Source organism: Pholis gunnellus, assembly GCF_910591455.1.
Source record: "Pholis gunnellus genome assembly, chromosome: 3".
In the NCBI taxonomy this organism is placed as follows: Eukaryota; Metazoa; Chordata; class Actinopteri; order Perciformes; family Pholidae; genus Pholis; species Pholis gunnellus.
In genome coordinates this window covers 22351604-22368002 of record NC_136529.1, presented here as the reverse complement: position 1 = coordinate 22368002, position 16399 = coordinate 22351604, and the positions used below count along the sequence as shown (strand labels likewise).

Here is a 16399-nt window from a genome sequence, read left to right as displayed (position 1 = left end):
TAAATATCCTTTACTTTGCTGACAACCCACACAGACTGCCCAAGGCCATTTCACACCAGTTAAATGAGGATTTGCTTTTTACAGTACTATTAAATATTTAACAGGTAGTTCAAACTGTTATTAACTACAGGATGACTGCATTGATCCAGGCTTCACCCTTTATAACACATCACACATGATATACTCTCATGCATTCCCCTCTTGAATCAATCTGTGTGTATTTCTAAACTAATATTACCAAATGGGCTCCTTGGTAAAGTTAATTATTCGGTGGTTCTTTGACATGAACACTTTTGAGAATCTCTAGTTAGTGTGTATTGAGCTGTTATGACGTTTTGCCACAAGAGGTCACTGCTGTCTTTCGTCCTGTAGAAGGAGAGGCCAACTGAACAGTGCAGGCAGGTTCCTCTTAACAGCCAAATCTTAGAAAAAGCAAAGTATACTTATAATTATTATCAAGTGAAACAAACAGCATATGATGTTTTACCAACAGAGAAGCAATAATAAGTCTCCCCCTAAATCTAATTTACCCGTAAGGGATCATCTTAACGTTTCCTGCTATGATGCATGCCATGCATTAACAACAGCATGCTTTATGTCTGCATGAAGTGATAGATAACCTATTATATTGTAAGTAATCAATTACATTTTAGTTTTGACAATGAGCACATTGATCCTATCAATAACAGGGACAGTTTTATAGTTATAGTTATAGTTACCCGAGTGGTTACCAATTAATTCTATAGATTTTAAGTATGAAACCGATTTGTGGATGATTTGCTTACAGGCTGGTAGATACTTTATTTATCCTCAAGGGGAAATTCTCACGTCACAGCAGCAGCACAAGAACGAACCGCACAGAACAAAGAATAGTGTAAAAAAACCCAAATATCTAAATGCAAGTTGTAACAGAAAAGTTTGAATTAAAACATATGCCTTTTAAACATTCATACAGTGTGCAAACTAGTAATTAAATTAGTAAATTGATGTAAACTAGTGTTGCTATTGCTACATAACACTGTGAAATTGGTCAAAAATGACTTTAATAGCTTACTTTTAAGAAAATGATTTGGTGAGAATATATTGCAAAAGCTTTGCTAACATTTACCAACACGACACTTCCTCCTTGTCTTTTGTGAAATTATTTTTCAAAAGGAAAGGTCTGATCTGTAATAATGTTGATATAAGATCACATTTTCTAAAGATATACATAAAGCAAACAAAAGAGAAAACAAGAAGCCTCTAAAATGGCCCAAAGAAATTGCAACAAATGTAGGCGATCTGTGCATACAATATATTCTGAGGTACAATACAAGTCATTTAAAATCTAGTTGACTAATGCCCCGTGGTGGAACGATATAGCAGAAACTGAAAGTCACTGTTTCTTTAACAGTAGAACTGTGGCCTATGTGGAAACACCATGGTAACATGTGACCACACCGGTTCAAGAGCCAGTGTCAGGCAAATCACATGACTGTAACCTAGTTGTTGTTAAACCTTTATAGGCCAAATAAACAGAGTATACATTTCACCTATTGCCTGATTACGCTCTGCTTTTATTCACATAGCAGGTTGTATCTTGCCCATTTACGGTTGCTTGAGTTTGAGGGTGGGAACTAGTGAGGCAAATTCCTCCTTAGGAACACAGCCACGGGCCTGTTCTTTGTGTGCACATCTGCTGACTACCCCTCATAGCTGCACCTACTTTATAGCAAGTTTAGGAAGCAGTAACAGCTGTATGCCGTCTTCTTTGTAGCTGATAGGTGTGCAGAGGCTGACTATTTTTTGCTCCGGGCCTAGCTCCTCTTGCTCTGAGCACTGCGTTTTTAGCTTGCCCGTGCTAAACAAAAGACAAGCAACCAGGAAATGCACTAGCCAATCAGCAGCCGCCTTACATGTTGCCACCACGCGTGGCCAGTCTCAGTGTGCCTTACATCGGAGCGGTGAGTCGGACAGCTTGGAGAGAGCCGTGGCTGTGCTGTGAGCAGGGTGAAGGGCTGACAGGGCTGTCCTCCATGTTTTAACAAGCATTGACATATCACACAGAGTTTGTAGCCATGCATCCACAGAGGTAAGCCCTATTTTCATTCTTTTACACACACACACACACACACAACACTGTTGATAAGGCACCAGCCACTGTGTGTGGTCCGTGCCTGAGCAATAATACAGGTTTGTCTGACAGACTGGGGGAGGGGGAAGAGTGTTTGTCACCCCACAGCACAGGAGTGGAGCTTGGAAGGAGAGCATAGCATGGCACAGTGCAACATATTACTGCCTCTGCTAACTGGTTTGGCCGCCTGGACACAGGCAGTAGGGGGCCCACAGGTCAAGTGTGAGGTCATTTTAGATTCATAGGATACTAACTACTACCTGCTTTCTTTTCTCAAGATCTAAAAGAGGATTGAGTTTGTGTGGCTGCCCACTGGCCTCTGCTGTCAAGATGGCAGGCCTGGTGAGGGACCCGGGCATGATGGGAGAGACAGGGGGCAGAGCAGAGGGGAGTCCCCCCGAGGAATTAGCAGATGGTAAAGTGACAGCACAGCAAGTTTAATTTAGGCCTCAATCTGGCACCAAGGCAAGGCAGCGTTGCACTGTCGTTAATTGTTTGCCAGACCATCACGGCAATGAAAGAAGCGACAGTAGGGTCTTCATTTTGCCCACACTCACCTAAAACCCACTTCACCTCACCTTGACTAGGTTTTTTTTTACTGGGTGAATACAAAAAAAAAAAAAAAGAAGCTTTTCACCGGCCTAAACCTGTAAGCTGCTCACCAGTTTTCTAAAATACCAATTATCGGCGGACTAAATATGCCGTAGCAGCTTATTTATCCCCGGGTTGGAGGGAATTGCCCGAGCCTAATGGTGTGCACTGCCTCCCAGTGTTGTTCTCTGCTGCCGAGTGTCAGCCATTTTAGAGAGCTTCCCCTTTCTGTCCCTCTGCTCCAAGCACACTGAGTATTTGTATGTGCGAGAGAAGGGAAGAAGAGGGGAAGGACTTCCTCTGAAAAGGCTCTGCATAGAAACCCCATCTCATCCAGAGAGGCTTGACAGCCTGTTTGAAGTCGACAAGGTTGGATTGAATTCTGTTTATATATGGATGTTGGTGTTGGTTTTTCTGTGTGCATGAATCAGATAAAGATTTTTTTTTTGTTAATGATCAAAACTGTGATTTTATTCTTGAACATTTTGATATTTTCCAGGATTGTTTTTGTCATTATTAGTGGAGGATGTGTGATAAAGGCTCTGTTCTGCATACAACCAGGAGAACTATGGCCTGGATGGAATGACGCACATAATGTTGCTTGACCAGAGTTCAGGAGCAGGCTGCAGGGACTGAGACTGAAAATCCCCCTCCTCAGTGTTTTGTGAATGGTGCTGGGTAATACGTCTAATCCCTTCATTCCACTGTGGTGTAGACCGACACGCACTGCCTCTGCAGTTGGGTGTCTGCCTTTTTGAAAATATCCACCAGTTGACCTTCTTGGACCTGCGTAGATAATGTAGTTGGCCTTGCTATTTTGGCCCGGATGTGTGTGTGTGTGTGTGTGTGTCTCTGGCTCATACTTGCGTTGCCCTGAACCTGTACCAATGTTGAGTTCTATAGTGATTCAATGAAAGGCACACCTTTGGTCAAACAGATTCACCGTCCCACAGAACGATGGGACAAGGTACAGCGACGCTCTCAGTTGTTTGTGCGTGTTTTTGCCGGCTTACTCTTGCTCACACTTGAATCTCCAGGCAGATATCGATTATGATACAGTATATGTTGAAGAAGCATTGCAGAGAGAGGGAGAGAGAGAGAGGGAGGGAGGGAGGGAAGGGGGGGGGGGGGGGGGGTTGTGCCGTCCATGCTGTCTGGGAGGCCTGTGACATTTTCAGTCCTTTCTTTGTGTCCAGCATTAGGCCCATGCTGCATATCAACATGCTGGGGCACATAATAAGCTGCATGTGGTCTTTTACAGCAGATTCGACTGGTGCCGTGTGTACGCGCCGTGTGTGCGGTGTGCACAATGGTCAGAGTGAGAGAGAGAGAGGGAGAGAGAGAGAGAGAGAGAGAGAGAGAGGGAGGGAGAGACAGACAGAGTGTGTGTTCAAAATGGATGCCACACACATACACCGGCTGAGAGCACAGCGAGGGAGGGAATCTGATCCTCTCCCTGTCAGGAGCTGCGTCTTCCATGTCTGATAAAACACACACGGCCGGTGTGTGTGTCTGCACGGGCTTTTCAAGAGAGTGACAGACTCGGGTTTTCTGGTTGTTGTTTTTTTTTTAAGCAACAGTGAGGAGCAGTCCTCTCTGCATTGCAGCACTGTGGCTGAGGAGAGCGGGGAGAAGAGCAGCCCGTGTGGCACACCGAGCCGAGCGCCCAATCAGCCGCCTCCGTGTGGCGCTCGAGCCAATCGGCAGCCTGCAGCCGAGGTTAAAGATTGACAATTGCAGGAGAGAGCAGCAGGGAGAGAGAAGGCCTTCTGGGAAACCTGGACCCATCGTTTCCCCTCATCCCCCCTACGCCCTCAATAATTGAAAAAAACGATTAAAAGAATATAGGCTGAAGAATCTGTATGTGAGTAAGGAAGAAAAAAAAAAAAACAGGTATGCTTGTTGAATTTCCTACGTTGAAGCATGGATGTTGTGGCAGTGGTGGGTGTGGAAAGGGTTGTGTGTAGGTTACAATAGGCTGTTTGTGTGCTCTGTGGTCTTTGGTTCAGAAATGTCGTTGTCAGGATTGAGTGGTATTGATTTGTGTCCTTGTGCCTGTCCCTGTCTCTCTCTTTGTCTTCTGCTGCTGTGTTTCCTGCCCTGGACGTGACAGGATGTTAGATTGTATGAGGCTGTCCAGACAGGTTAGAGGAGGAGGCCAGTGAAGCCATTTCACTGCACACTGTCGCTGCAGATGTGCTATGTTCCTGTCTGACATGTTCATCCTTCTTGTAGTGATGTGGGAGCAGGAGGTGTAGGGGGTGGGGGTGTCTTAGTGAACAAGATTACTGAAACGGAAGCAGTATATTTTTGGTTTTCAGTCAATGCCTGACTGTTCTTCACGCAAAACATTCAAACGGGGCTTTCCTCTGGAGTAGGTGAAATAGAAATTGGCAGAATTGAAGCCAATCCGACCGACGAGGCCGGTGCATCTGCTGTGGCATCAGAGAAAATGGCAATCACAATAACAGGATCGACAACAGGGCGAACCAAGGTGAATCGTGTTGAACTGATACTGAGAGAAAAACCTGTTGGGCGGACTTGAATAGAAGGTGGTTCACAGCACGCTGTGGCTTGCATTCTCAAGGATGTTTCTCTAAAAGGACTCGGGCTGCGATTGTGCAATCCCCTGTGATATGCTGCCTGTTATCAGGTCACGTGATCAATGACTATTATGTGGTTGTTTTAAAAAAATACAGTAGGGAACTCTTCATTTACATGCGTTTCACTTTCTGGATGTCAGAAGGTTTTCGGCCACTGCAGAGTCTTTTGTTCTGGTGTTTGTCATGTTTACTATTTATAGATCTGTGGTGCCTGCTGTTTAGGCCCTGCACATCGAGCTGCATTTGTCTCAGGACTGGTCGTCTTTTGCTTTAATTGAGTTTAAAATGTTGTCAACATTTAGAAGACACCAAGTTGTGTTCTAGTTCTACTTCAGAGCTGTCTTTAAGCCTTTGATGTAGGGTTTGAGTGACACCATTGCTCTGTCATCAGTGTTGTCTATGCAGTATCGGGCTGTCAAAATATCTGATCTTTACTGCACAATTATTGTGGCCAAAAGATTTCACAATAAAGGTAATATCGCGATTTTTTTGGCAAAGGAATTACACTCAAACTATGCGTTTCGGGAGGTGGAGAGAGAGTCTGTAACTATAACTGTACAAAAGCAGGTGCTGGCTTGTTTACGCAACATCATATGTGATATGATGTTGATATTTGACATATGTGTATGTTTTTACATGATATCAATATTACATTTTTTTAAACATCATGGTTATTGCCGATACCGGTCTATCGCGACACTTCTAATACATTACTTGTCTGGCATAAGGTATTCTGGAGACTCTTCATAGTTGTTGTCATGCAGCGTAGTTCTTTTATTTTGTAGTCATTGTTTGGATGTGTTTATTGAAATCATGAAACCTTCAGCAGAGTAGAAAACAAGGTTTTTGTCAACCGCACACAGTCGAGATTTCTCAGTATTTCACCGTCCCGGACAATAAATGTTTGGTGAAAAATGTGATCATTCACGGACACGATCTAGCACCCCGTTACTGTGATAACGTCATTCACTGCCTTTATATCTGTAAGCCTTTGAAACCTATGCTATAAGCATAGCACTTTGTCAGATGTAGAATTTTAACAGAGGCTTTATGATGCTTCTGGTACCAACTGAGTGCCAAAATCTAACCAGAATTATATTAATGTCGAGAGACATTAAAATGACCTTTATCGTACAGAATAACCTCATCGTAGTAGGAAGGGGAGTTGCATTAAGAAGTGGATGAGCCTGTTTAATAACAAACCTTTGAAGAAATGTATTACAGTCATAAGACTGAAAAGCTGAGCATTTACATGTAGCACACAGCTGGAGGTCACGAATGGTCAACATTGTTTGGATTTTGCCAGACACAATCAGTTGTGTTTGGTCATATAAAATGCTCAGATTTGGCTTTAGATGAGGAAACGTAACACTATTTGCGACTATTTTCAATTAGCCGTCAATGGCGGTTTAGCTTCCTAGGCTAGTAGGCTATTATGTTGAAACGTACCTCTAAACAACGTGATGTCCCAAAGAACAATTTCAAACAACATCCTTAACGTTCTGATAATAGCATAAGTAATGTATACGAGAAATATTCAGCTGTAGGTTGTGTTTGACTGGTAACCCTTTGATCTTTTCTGCATCAGTGTGGCAGAGGAAGAGGAGAAGACTGAGATCACAACAGAAGGAATGGAGATCTCAACGCGATCCAAGGGTAGGAACACACAGAGCTCAACGCGTTTGTTTGTGGCGAGAGTGCAGGAAAACTGTAGTGTGTCGTCTGGTATTAAAGTAGTGCGCCCTTACTGGTTTTGTGTAGTTTTTTACCTCTTTGTGTGCAGTTTCAGACACGGGGCCAACAGAACGGACGACCCAAAAACGAAAGATGCCGAGTCCCTCTCACTCATCGAATGGTCACTCCTCTGCTGAAACATCCCCCTGCCCTGTGAAGAAGAAGAAGAAACCAGGTGCTGTTAGCGGCAGCAAAGACCAGGTAACAGTCCCCGAGAAAGAGGATTTAAGCTATCCATCGACTGCCTTCTGATATTCAGACAACAACTTCTCAAAGTTGTTCAATCAACAAGAGGTAGAGCTCTAGGCCTAAGATGTATTCAGTTTATGCAGTTGTCTTAAAGGGCCAGTTCAGTCAAATCACTAAAAGTTGTTCTGCTCTTACCCCAATGCGGAGAGTTTAGCTTTTACCTGCTGAAGGTCTGAGACGTCTTGAGACGATTTGATACAAATGTGTTATTTTCAGTGATTATAACTGAATCATATTTGTTGTTATCATTGTTTGTTGTCTTTTGGGTTAGTTTAACCCCCAGATTAGATTTACAAATATCTTTTTCAGTTTCCTGCTTATTGTTTGTCATTTAGTTGTCTTTTTAACTTACCTTGCAGGACATTATTGCATAGTCTGCTGCTTGTATTAATTTTCTCTGAATTTGTCTGCACTTTCTAATACTGGAAGTGTTTTCTTAGCTTTAGTTGGCAGAGAAGAACTTTACTGCAAACTATGGTGAATACTGTCTGGTTTCAGCAAGATATTGTGGACACGTTGGCATATCAAATCCGGTTAAAATCAGTGTAAAACAATCTATTTTCAGTATTTTAATCCAGGGTAGGTTCACTGCATGTTCTTTTGTAGTGATACTCTGCATCAACACACACCTGGAAGCTGCAACAGCTGGAAGCTATAACCACACTCTTAACTGTTGGCCGCTCCGTTGGAGCAGACGGGGGTTCTTTCAAAAATTCATTTCATTTATTGTAAAAAGAAAGAGGGAGATGTTGTTTACGTAGACAGTTCTTCTGAAATGGGCCCCGTTTGTCATAAACTTTCTCACCAGTGTTGGGTCAAAGCGATATTGTGTCCTGCTTCGTATTGTTGCTAAACATGACGGTGCATTATCTTGTGATAGCCTCCTGAGGCAGCCGTGGTTTTGTCCTTTTTATTATCCGTGATCGGTTGGATTTCTTGGAAGTTGATGGCTGTTTGACATTTGAAAGATGGAAAATATTCTCATGTAACTGAAACTCTTTGCACTTTGATACACGTTTGATTGCTGCTGTTGTAAGTCTGACTCTATCAGTGGCGAAATATTGTGATATTTTTCCAATACATCAGGGGTTACCTTGTGATTTCCACCTCTCAGTATTTCCGTGCACTACAGCCTATTAGCGTGTTATGTCACTGTGTTTTACGGTGTTAAGTTTAGGATTGTCTGCTCATAAGAATACAATAATAATTGTTGTTGTACCTTCTTATGTAATTGTTCAATCACATTGGATACCACTGGTACTAGTAACTTGGTGTGTTTTCTGAGGTCTGATAGAAAGCTATCGGTGCACCTCGAATTTTAACGAATGTTTTTCTGAGTCGCCAGTATTTTAGTAAAGTTCCCTGTAATCTGAGAAAGTGCATGCTGTGCTTCCTTTGTGTGTGAAGCAGTTAACAAGTGCACAGTGGGTAAATGATTGCTAGTATCTTACACTTGACGCATTAACTTGACCTTCGTAAATGATTCGCAGCAGCTGGAACTATGTGAACCCTTGCCAGTTTAATCCAGGCTGTCCACACTGTTTACCCGTGTGCACATCGGTGATGGTTGTGTTCTAAAACCAGATAGTGTGTAACACACGTGTGCCTCTTTTTTATTTTTTATGCTGTGCATGTCTGCTTGCCTTCTTTAATCTCTGGCTCTGATTTTGACCTTCCCCAACTTTGTCTTTCTTTTTCACCCGCATTCCAGTCAGAACTAAGACACGGCCCCTTTTACTACGTGAAGCAGCCGGCACTCACCACAGACCCTGTTGATGTTGTACCGCAGGACGGCAGGAACGACTTCTACTGCTGGCTGTGCCACCGCGAGGGCCAGGTGCTCTGCTGTGAGCTCTGCCCCAGGGTGTACCACGCCAAGTGCCTCAAACTACCAGCCGAGCCCGAGGGCGACTGGTTCTGTCCAGAGTGCGAGGTACTCGCCCAGGAACATGTGCAATGTAGGGTTGTTGTAAACCATATTTCACAGCCTTTAGTCAAAAACCTGTAGTGATATTTGTTTAATTACGGAGGAGGGCCTCTCAGTATGTTTGGACGTAAGTGAACAAATGTTGAGACCACATACATTCTGTGCAATTGTGGGATTAAGAACAAAGTTTTCAAATATTTTCCTCTTGATGTCTTTCAGAAAATAACAGTTGCTGAGTGTATAGAGACTCAGAGCAAAGCCATGATGATGCTAACTATAGAGCAGCTGTCTTACCTACTAAAGTTTGCCCTTCAGAAGATGAAACAGCCAGGTGTAAGTACTCTGGTCCCTCTGTCTTTCTAGGGAATTCATGCTACTAAACTGATTACATTGTGTTGTGGCAGACGATCTAATTACAGATGGGGTACACTGTTTATTCTCATTGCTGCCTTTTTCTAATTGTACATTCAGATTGATCACCTAGATATCGGCATGTGCTCTTTTTCTGGCCAGTCCTAATTTTTTAGATTGCTTACGCAACCATCATATTCCCATCAGTCGTGCCAGATGTTAAGATCTGCACCCCGAAGGTCTGCCTCTCAGTCCAGCATGATAAATGATTGATTTGCATGTGCAAAATTGTTTTTAATAACAGAACTAACAATCTTAGTCAATGTGCTTTATTGCGTCTGTCATGGCTGGAAACCATGAAGGTAAACATGCTAGCTGGTGGTGAGGATACAGCTGCCCCTCTCACTCTCTTTCAGGATCATCCCCGCTTGTCATCTCGCTCCCCCCATGCAGCTTCCACGCAGAGAAAGACTTTTAATTGGGTAATCAATTACAACACTAACAAGACCCCATCATGATTTCTTCCTCCACTGGTTTTCCAGCTTTAGTTTGAAGCGGCTTTTAGATTTTGTTTTCAGTAGTAGCATGGTGGTAGCATGTGCAGTAGAGGGGAAGGTTGTGCAGTGAGAGTTTATTTTCCTTCATATTTCTTTTCTCTCCACTCAATCCGACAGACCGAACCCTTCCAGAAACCTGTCTCTCTTGAACAGCATCCAGATTACGCAGAGTACATTTTTCACCCGATGGATCTTTGCACACTTGAAAAGGTAAACCACAAGCTATCACATATTCTTCTCTGATAGTATGAATGCAACACTGTTAAAAAGTTTGTCAGTCGGGCACCATCTTGTCTTTTTGCGCCGCAGAATATTAAAAAGAAAATGTACGGCTGCACGGAGGCCTTCTTGGCAGATGCAAAATGGATTTTGCACAACTGTATTATATACAATGGAGGTATGCTATTTAAGAATAATCCAGCTGTTTAAATCAATGTCCTGCTTTTGATAAAGAAAACATACAATGTCATGAATAATCTAATTGATCAACGAAATCAACTGTGTTCCACTGTTTTTAATTACAATATCCTTAGAATGATTCATTTGGAGAACACAATTTTGTCCAATGACTATCAATAATATAACAATAATATTGGCTTATGTGTATTTAAATAGTTTAATATAAATGTATATCCTTGTTTCAGGCAATCACAAACTCACGGCTACAGCTAAAGTGATAGTAAAGATCTGTGAACATGAGGTGGGTATGTGGTTTGGTTCAGAAAACACCTTTATATTTACGTTGATTGATTTGAAACACTGGACGTGACAGCTGAAACTTCTGATTCTTTAATTGCAGATGAATGAGATTGAAGTTTGTCCCGAGTGTTATCTGTCTGCTTGCCAAAAGAGAGACAACTGGTTCTGTGAGCCTTGTGTAAGCTAGTTGAGTGACTTGACGTTTCTGATGATGCTTTCACCTGATTGTTTACCGTTTTTAGCATAGATCCCTAATATACAACCACTCAGTTCCAGTGTTTTACTGTGTGTCTGCAGAGTAACCCACACCCTCTAGTGTGGGCCAAACTGAAAGGATTTCCATTCTGGCCTGCTAAAGCTCTGCGGGACAAAGATGGACAAGTGGACGCTCGCTTTTTTGGTCAGCATGACAGGTATCAGCCCTGCGTGCTTCAGTTACTCAGTTGCTTCGGCACATTGTCACACTTCGTTCATGATGTGAATCTTTATCCCTTTTAGGGCTTGGGTGCCTTTAAACAATTGCTACCTCATGTCCAAAGAGATTCCATTCTCCGTGAAGAAGACCAAGAGCATCTTCAACAGTGCCATGCAAGAGATGGAGGTCTATGTGGAGAACATGAGGAAGAAGTTCGGAGTGTTTAACTATGCCCCCTTCAGGACACCGTACACTCCCGACAACAACTTCCAGATGCTGCTGGATCCCTCCAACCCCTCATCCACCCCGCTCAAACCCGAGAAACAGGAGAAGATCAAGCTGAGCTTTGACATGACGGCATCACCTAAGATCTCTCTGGCCAGGACCATGCTGTCTGGGGCCGGGGTGGGAGGGAGCGCAGCAGGCCGGCGGCTCCCCCTCGGTGATATGCCTCGCTCCCCCATGAGCACCAACTCCTCTGCCCACACTGGTTCGGATGGGGAAACGGAGACAGCGGACAAGTCCCAGACAAAGGCTCCAAATAGCCAGTACAGTACCGGAGAAGAGTCCATGGACTGTACAGGTACTTCACCAGGTGCATTCCAGTGTAGCAACTAGTATTTATGTGTCTAATGGCAGGGGGCTTAATTTAACAGTGAATGTCTCTTTACAGCATCGCCTGCCCATCCTCGACCTTGTCCCGCAGGCAGTTCCTTAGACAGCCCTAAACCATTCCACTCTCAAGCTCCTGGCGCTGCCAAGCAGGAGAAGACACCACCGACAGGAAGCATACTGAACCTCAATCTAGGTGAATCTTTTATGGCAATTATGTAATGAGTAATGATGTCCATTCTCTGTGAGCAAATACAGGTCACCATTGGACACGATTCTGCTAGAAATAAAAGTATTTCTCCTGTGTAGATGTGGCCGTTTGGAACTATTTTCTGTTGTATCCTCACAGATCGGAGTAAAGCAGAAATGGACCTGAAGGAGCTTAGTGAAACGGTTCAACAGAAAAAAGGAGCCATGCCGGTCCTCACCTCTCCAAAAAGACAGATCAAGAGCCGTTTCCAGCTGAACTTGGACAAAACCATCGAGAGTTGCAAGGCACAGTTGGGTCAGTGGTGTATGCATAGAAGTATTTCTGTTGAGGATAGTCGGCAGAATCATTGCCCCGACTGGAAAAGTTGCTTAACAGAACACATCTTGGGATGTGAATATGTGATGATGTGTGATATATCCCTCCTTTCACTTTGTTTTGCAGGCATAGAGGAGATATCCGTCGATGTGTATAAAGGCGTGGAACACAGTGACTCAGAGGACTCTGATAAATCGGACTCCAGTGACAGTGAGTATGCCAGTGATGAGGAGCAAATAACCAAGGATGGTCAGGATGCAGCATCCAGTGATGAGGCCCATAAGGATTCTACCAAAAGTAAAGCCAAAGACCAACCTTCCCCGAGCCAAGAGGAGGGCAAAGCTGATTCGCGGGTGGCGTCCGAGACTACAGCAGGCGACGCCACTGCAACAGCGTCAGATGCTCCGACTAAAGAGAAAATAAGCACAGATTCTGAAAAAGAGAGCTTAGAAAAGACCAAAGCACCTTCATCATCACCTAGTCTCAGGGAGAAGGCTCAGGCGAAAGAAGAGGCAAAGCAGCCTGTGCCGGTGGAGGACTCTGACTCAGAGAGAGAGCTGGTTATTGACCTCGGAGAGGAACAGGGAGGCAAGGACAGGAAGAGGAGCAGGAAAGACAACGCCACTGTTAAAGAGTCTTCTGCTGGTAAAACTGAAGGTGAGAGTTCTACGTTTTATGTGTTGATGCCACAAGAAATAATCAAACACACACAGAATATAATGTCTATTTTTGGCACATGTAAAAGTGGAAAGATCACCAACTTTGTACAGGGGGAAACTGGTAAATGGTGTACTTTCCCTTGTAGGGAAAACCCTGACCCCATCGACGCTACCGTCTCAAAACAGTACAGCTCCGTCCACTCCTCCCAGCGTTTCCACACAGTCCCCCATGGCCATTCCTGTCACCATGGTCTCCTTCACTACTCCCTCACCCGCAACCGTAAGCCTCGCGAACGTGTCCAGTGCCACAGCAACACCCCCCTCTTCCTCCTCCTCAGCCTCCTCCACGCCAGCGTTGAAGAAACAGCGTCCTCTGCTGCCCAGAGAGACGGTGCCGGTGGTGCAGAGGGCCGTGGTGTGGAATCCCACTGCCAAGTTTCAGACCTCCTCGCAGAAGTGGCACATGCAGAAGGTGCAGCGTCAGCAACAGAACCAGCAACCTGCGGCGACCACGGAGGCGTCGTCGCCTCCCAGGCAAGGCCAGGCTCCAGCGCTGACCCAGGCACAGGCCACTGGGAACGGCTCGACGGCAGTGTCCTCATCTTCATCACAGCAGTCTTCTCAAAGCACACGCTATCAGACCAGACAGGCTGTTAAAGGTAGATATCAAGTATGACTAAACACAGTGTGTGCCCCGGTATATGTCGAAATACCTCCATGTATGGTCTTTAGAAAACCCTCTACAGCAACAAAGTGCTAAATAGGATCATATAATCAGTTTTCCCGTAATGTGTCTGATGAATAGTGTTTTCTTATTCCAGCTGTTCAACAGAAAGACACTCCCCTCAGCATAACCACGTCGGCCATCACCCTGGTTTCCAGTAGCCCATCTTCTGTTGCCACGACGGCAGCGTCAAGTTTAGGCACAGCTGCTACGTCTTCACCCGCGGTAACAGACCTGTATATCCCCACTGCCTCAGCGGACGTAGCTGCAGACATTGCCAAGTACACGAATAAAGTTAGTATAAGTTTGCATTTGCTTTGTAAGTGCCAAATCCACTGGACAGCACCGACTGATCATTCTCTGGCCAAATAACTTAGATGAAAACGAGCCCTGAGAGCAATTTGGTGTATTTCTCTTGGGGTGAAATGTACAAATTATAGTTAATTATATTTAGTTGATACCAGTTACTTATGCTTTCAAACTGCATATTTGACATAAAATAAAATATACAAACCTTGAAGATGACAAGTAATAATAAAACCAGATAAGTGTTGGTAGTTCACATTACTTTTTTCTTGAATCAAAATATTATGTTCTACTCTTTTCAGATAATGGATGCAATCAAAGGTACAATGACTGAAATCTACAATGACCTCTCTAAGAGTACTTCAGGCAATACAATAGCAGAGGTAGGTGTTTGCTCTTGGCCCCATAGAGACGAAATACTCTTCAGATCATAATAGTGGCTTTGCATGTGACCCTTTACTGAAGCTAACCCGTGGGTTTTTAATCCAGATAAGACGACTGAGAATCGAAATAGAAAAACTACAGTGGCTGCATCAACAAGAGCTGTCAGAAATGAAGCACAATCTCGGTGAGAACATCGTCAATCAGCGAAATACTAAGCACGTGGTCTTCATCACCCAAAAACCGTGTCATGAGTTTCGCTCGTGTTTTTGATCGTGTTTATGTGTGCTTCAATGTAGAGCTGACAATGGCAGAGATGAGGCAAAGTCTGGAGCAGGAGAGAGAGAGGTTGGTGACGGAGGTGAAGAAACAGATGGAGGTGGAGAAGCAGCAAGCAGTGGACGAGACGAAGAAGAAACAGTGGTGCGCCAACTGCAGGAAAGAGGCCATCTTCTACTGCTGCTGGAACACCAGCTACTGTGATTACCCGTGTCAGCAAGCCCACTGGCCAGAACACATGAAGTCCTGCACTCAGTCAGGTAACAGCACAAGCTGGTTTTTAGTTTTTTTCTATTCTTATGGCAACTCGTAACCCTGCAAGTCTCCAATCCTTTGCTCGCCTACATAATCACCAACCACTTGACACCTGACATTTTCATAGATGTGATGTATATTTTTTTGCTTTTCTTCTATTCGTAGCCACAGCCCCACAGCAAGAGCCCGAGGCTGAGTCGACAGCCGACCTCCCAAACAAAGGTTTAGGGCAGACTAGCAGTGGCCCGAACTCTCTGAGAGACACGCCGGTCTCTGCACCACCAGACAAAGACTGTGACACGGAGAAGAGCTCTGACACCGTTGCTGTCACTTTGTCCTGAACAAGTTTACCGTACTTGAAAATGTAAATGTGTATAGATTTTTTTTTTTTTTTCCACTATAAGGACATGTCTTAAATCGTTCTGTTCAAGCAGCTGTTTAAGGGAGCAATCTAAATTATTTTTATTTATATATTTTTGTTGCCTTTCAGGGCTCACATACTGCCCCCAGTGCACAGTGGTCTTTACATTTTAAATGTGGAATCAAGAATGACAGCAGATCGTTAGTAACCACTAGAGGGGGCAGTTTAAAAAGTGTACACTGCATATTCACGCACTGCTTTGCAGTCTATAGAGAGCTGTCAGTATAAAGATCTTAAAAGCATGCCTGAGTGTCTCAAAACATACATCTAGTGTAAAGGACAACAGTTAAATAGTTTAAGACTGCAAAAATGTAACCCATGCTAATGGACCACCCAGATTTAGACTAGACTGTTGACAGAAATGTCTGTAAATTCCTTATTTTGTATTTTATGTTAATTTATTTGTTATTCTAATGTTGCCTGCTGTATACTGCAAAGAAAATAACAAATACAAACATTTTAAACAAGTTGTTTCTATTGTTACACTGTGGTCTAATTAGTTATGAAGCAGTCTGCAATAAGTTAGCAAAGTGTCAACCATAGGTTTAGTCTGTAAGTTGGTTTTAAACAGAGAGCTTCATTTCTGAAACAGATGATACAACTTGAATCCTGAGAAGCTGTTGTTCACAAGCAGTTCCATCTTAAGTTTTATCTCATAGTTAGAGGAGCTTTGGTTATTTTGGTACATGTAGATTTCATAAGACTATATGTTGTCAGCTTCACCCCCACTGTGTTCTTAACTTGTTAATCGCTGAAATTTCAGGACTATGCATGTTAGGACTCCTGAGGAGGAGGTTTATCAGGACGTTAAATACTGACTTATGAGAGGTCCAACTTGTGTGCCTCATATCAGAAGCACAGCCGCAGACGGAAGTTAGGAATTCTGACTTTTGTGAATTTGCCTAATTTAATCTTACAACTGCAACTTCTTACTCATAAGGTTGAATTGTTACCTAACAGACACATAAAAAAAAAGACCTGACCAATAGTATAATAG

At 43.6% G+C, this 16399-nt stretch overlaps 1 protein-coding gene across 4 annotated transcripts; it reads left to right on the top strand.

Moving 5' to 3' along the window:
• Positions 1 to 1966: 1966 nt before the first annotated feature.
• zmynd8 (zinc finger, MYND-type containing 8) lies at positions 1967 to 15852 on the top strand. 4 transcript variants are annotated; one of them, XM_079186512.1, is made up of 21 exons: positions 1967 to 2071; positions 6896 to 6963; positions 7091 to 7242; positions 9002 to 9223; positions 9437 to 9550; positions 9985 to 10050; positions 10243 to 10335; positions 10435 to 10522; positions 10770 to 10825; positions 10925 to 11002; positions 11122 to 11237; positions 11323 to 11822; positions 11913 to 12047; positions 12201 to 12356; positions 12504 to 13034; positions 13183 to 13695; positions 13858 to 14054; positions 14369 to 14449; positions 14556 to 14634; positions 14747 to 14986; positions 15147 to 15852. In XM_079186512.1, exons 1-21 carry the CDS (start codon positions 2058 to 2060, stop codon positions 15320 to 15322), a joined length of 3675 nt encoding a protein of 1224 aa, XP_079042638.1. In that variant the 5' UTR covers positions 1967 to 2057; the 3' UTR covers positions 15323 to 15852. The 4 variants fall into 4 exon arrangements, with proteins under 4 accessions (XP_079042638.1, XP_079042637.1, XP_079042640.1 ...); XM_079186511.1 differs by having other exon boundaries at positions 11323 to 11834; XM_079186514.1 differs by lacking the exon at positions 9985 to 10050.
• The last annotated feature ends 547 nt before the right edge of the window (positions 15853 to 16399 follow it).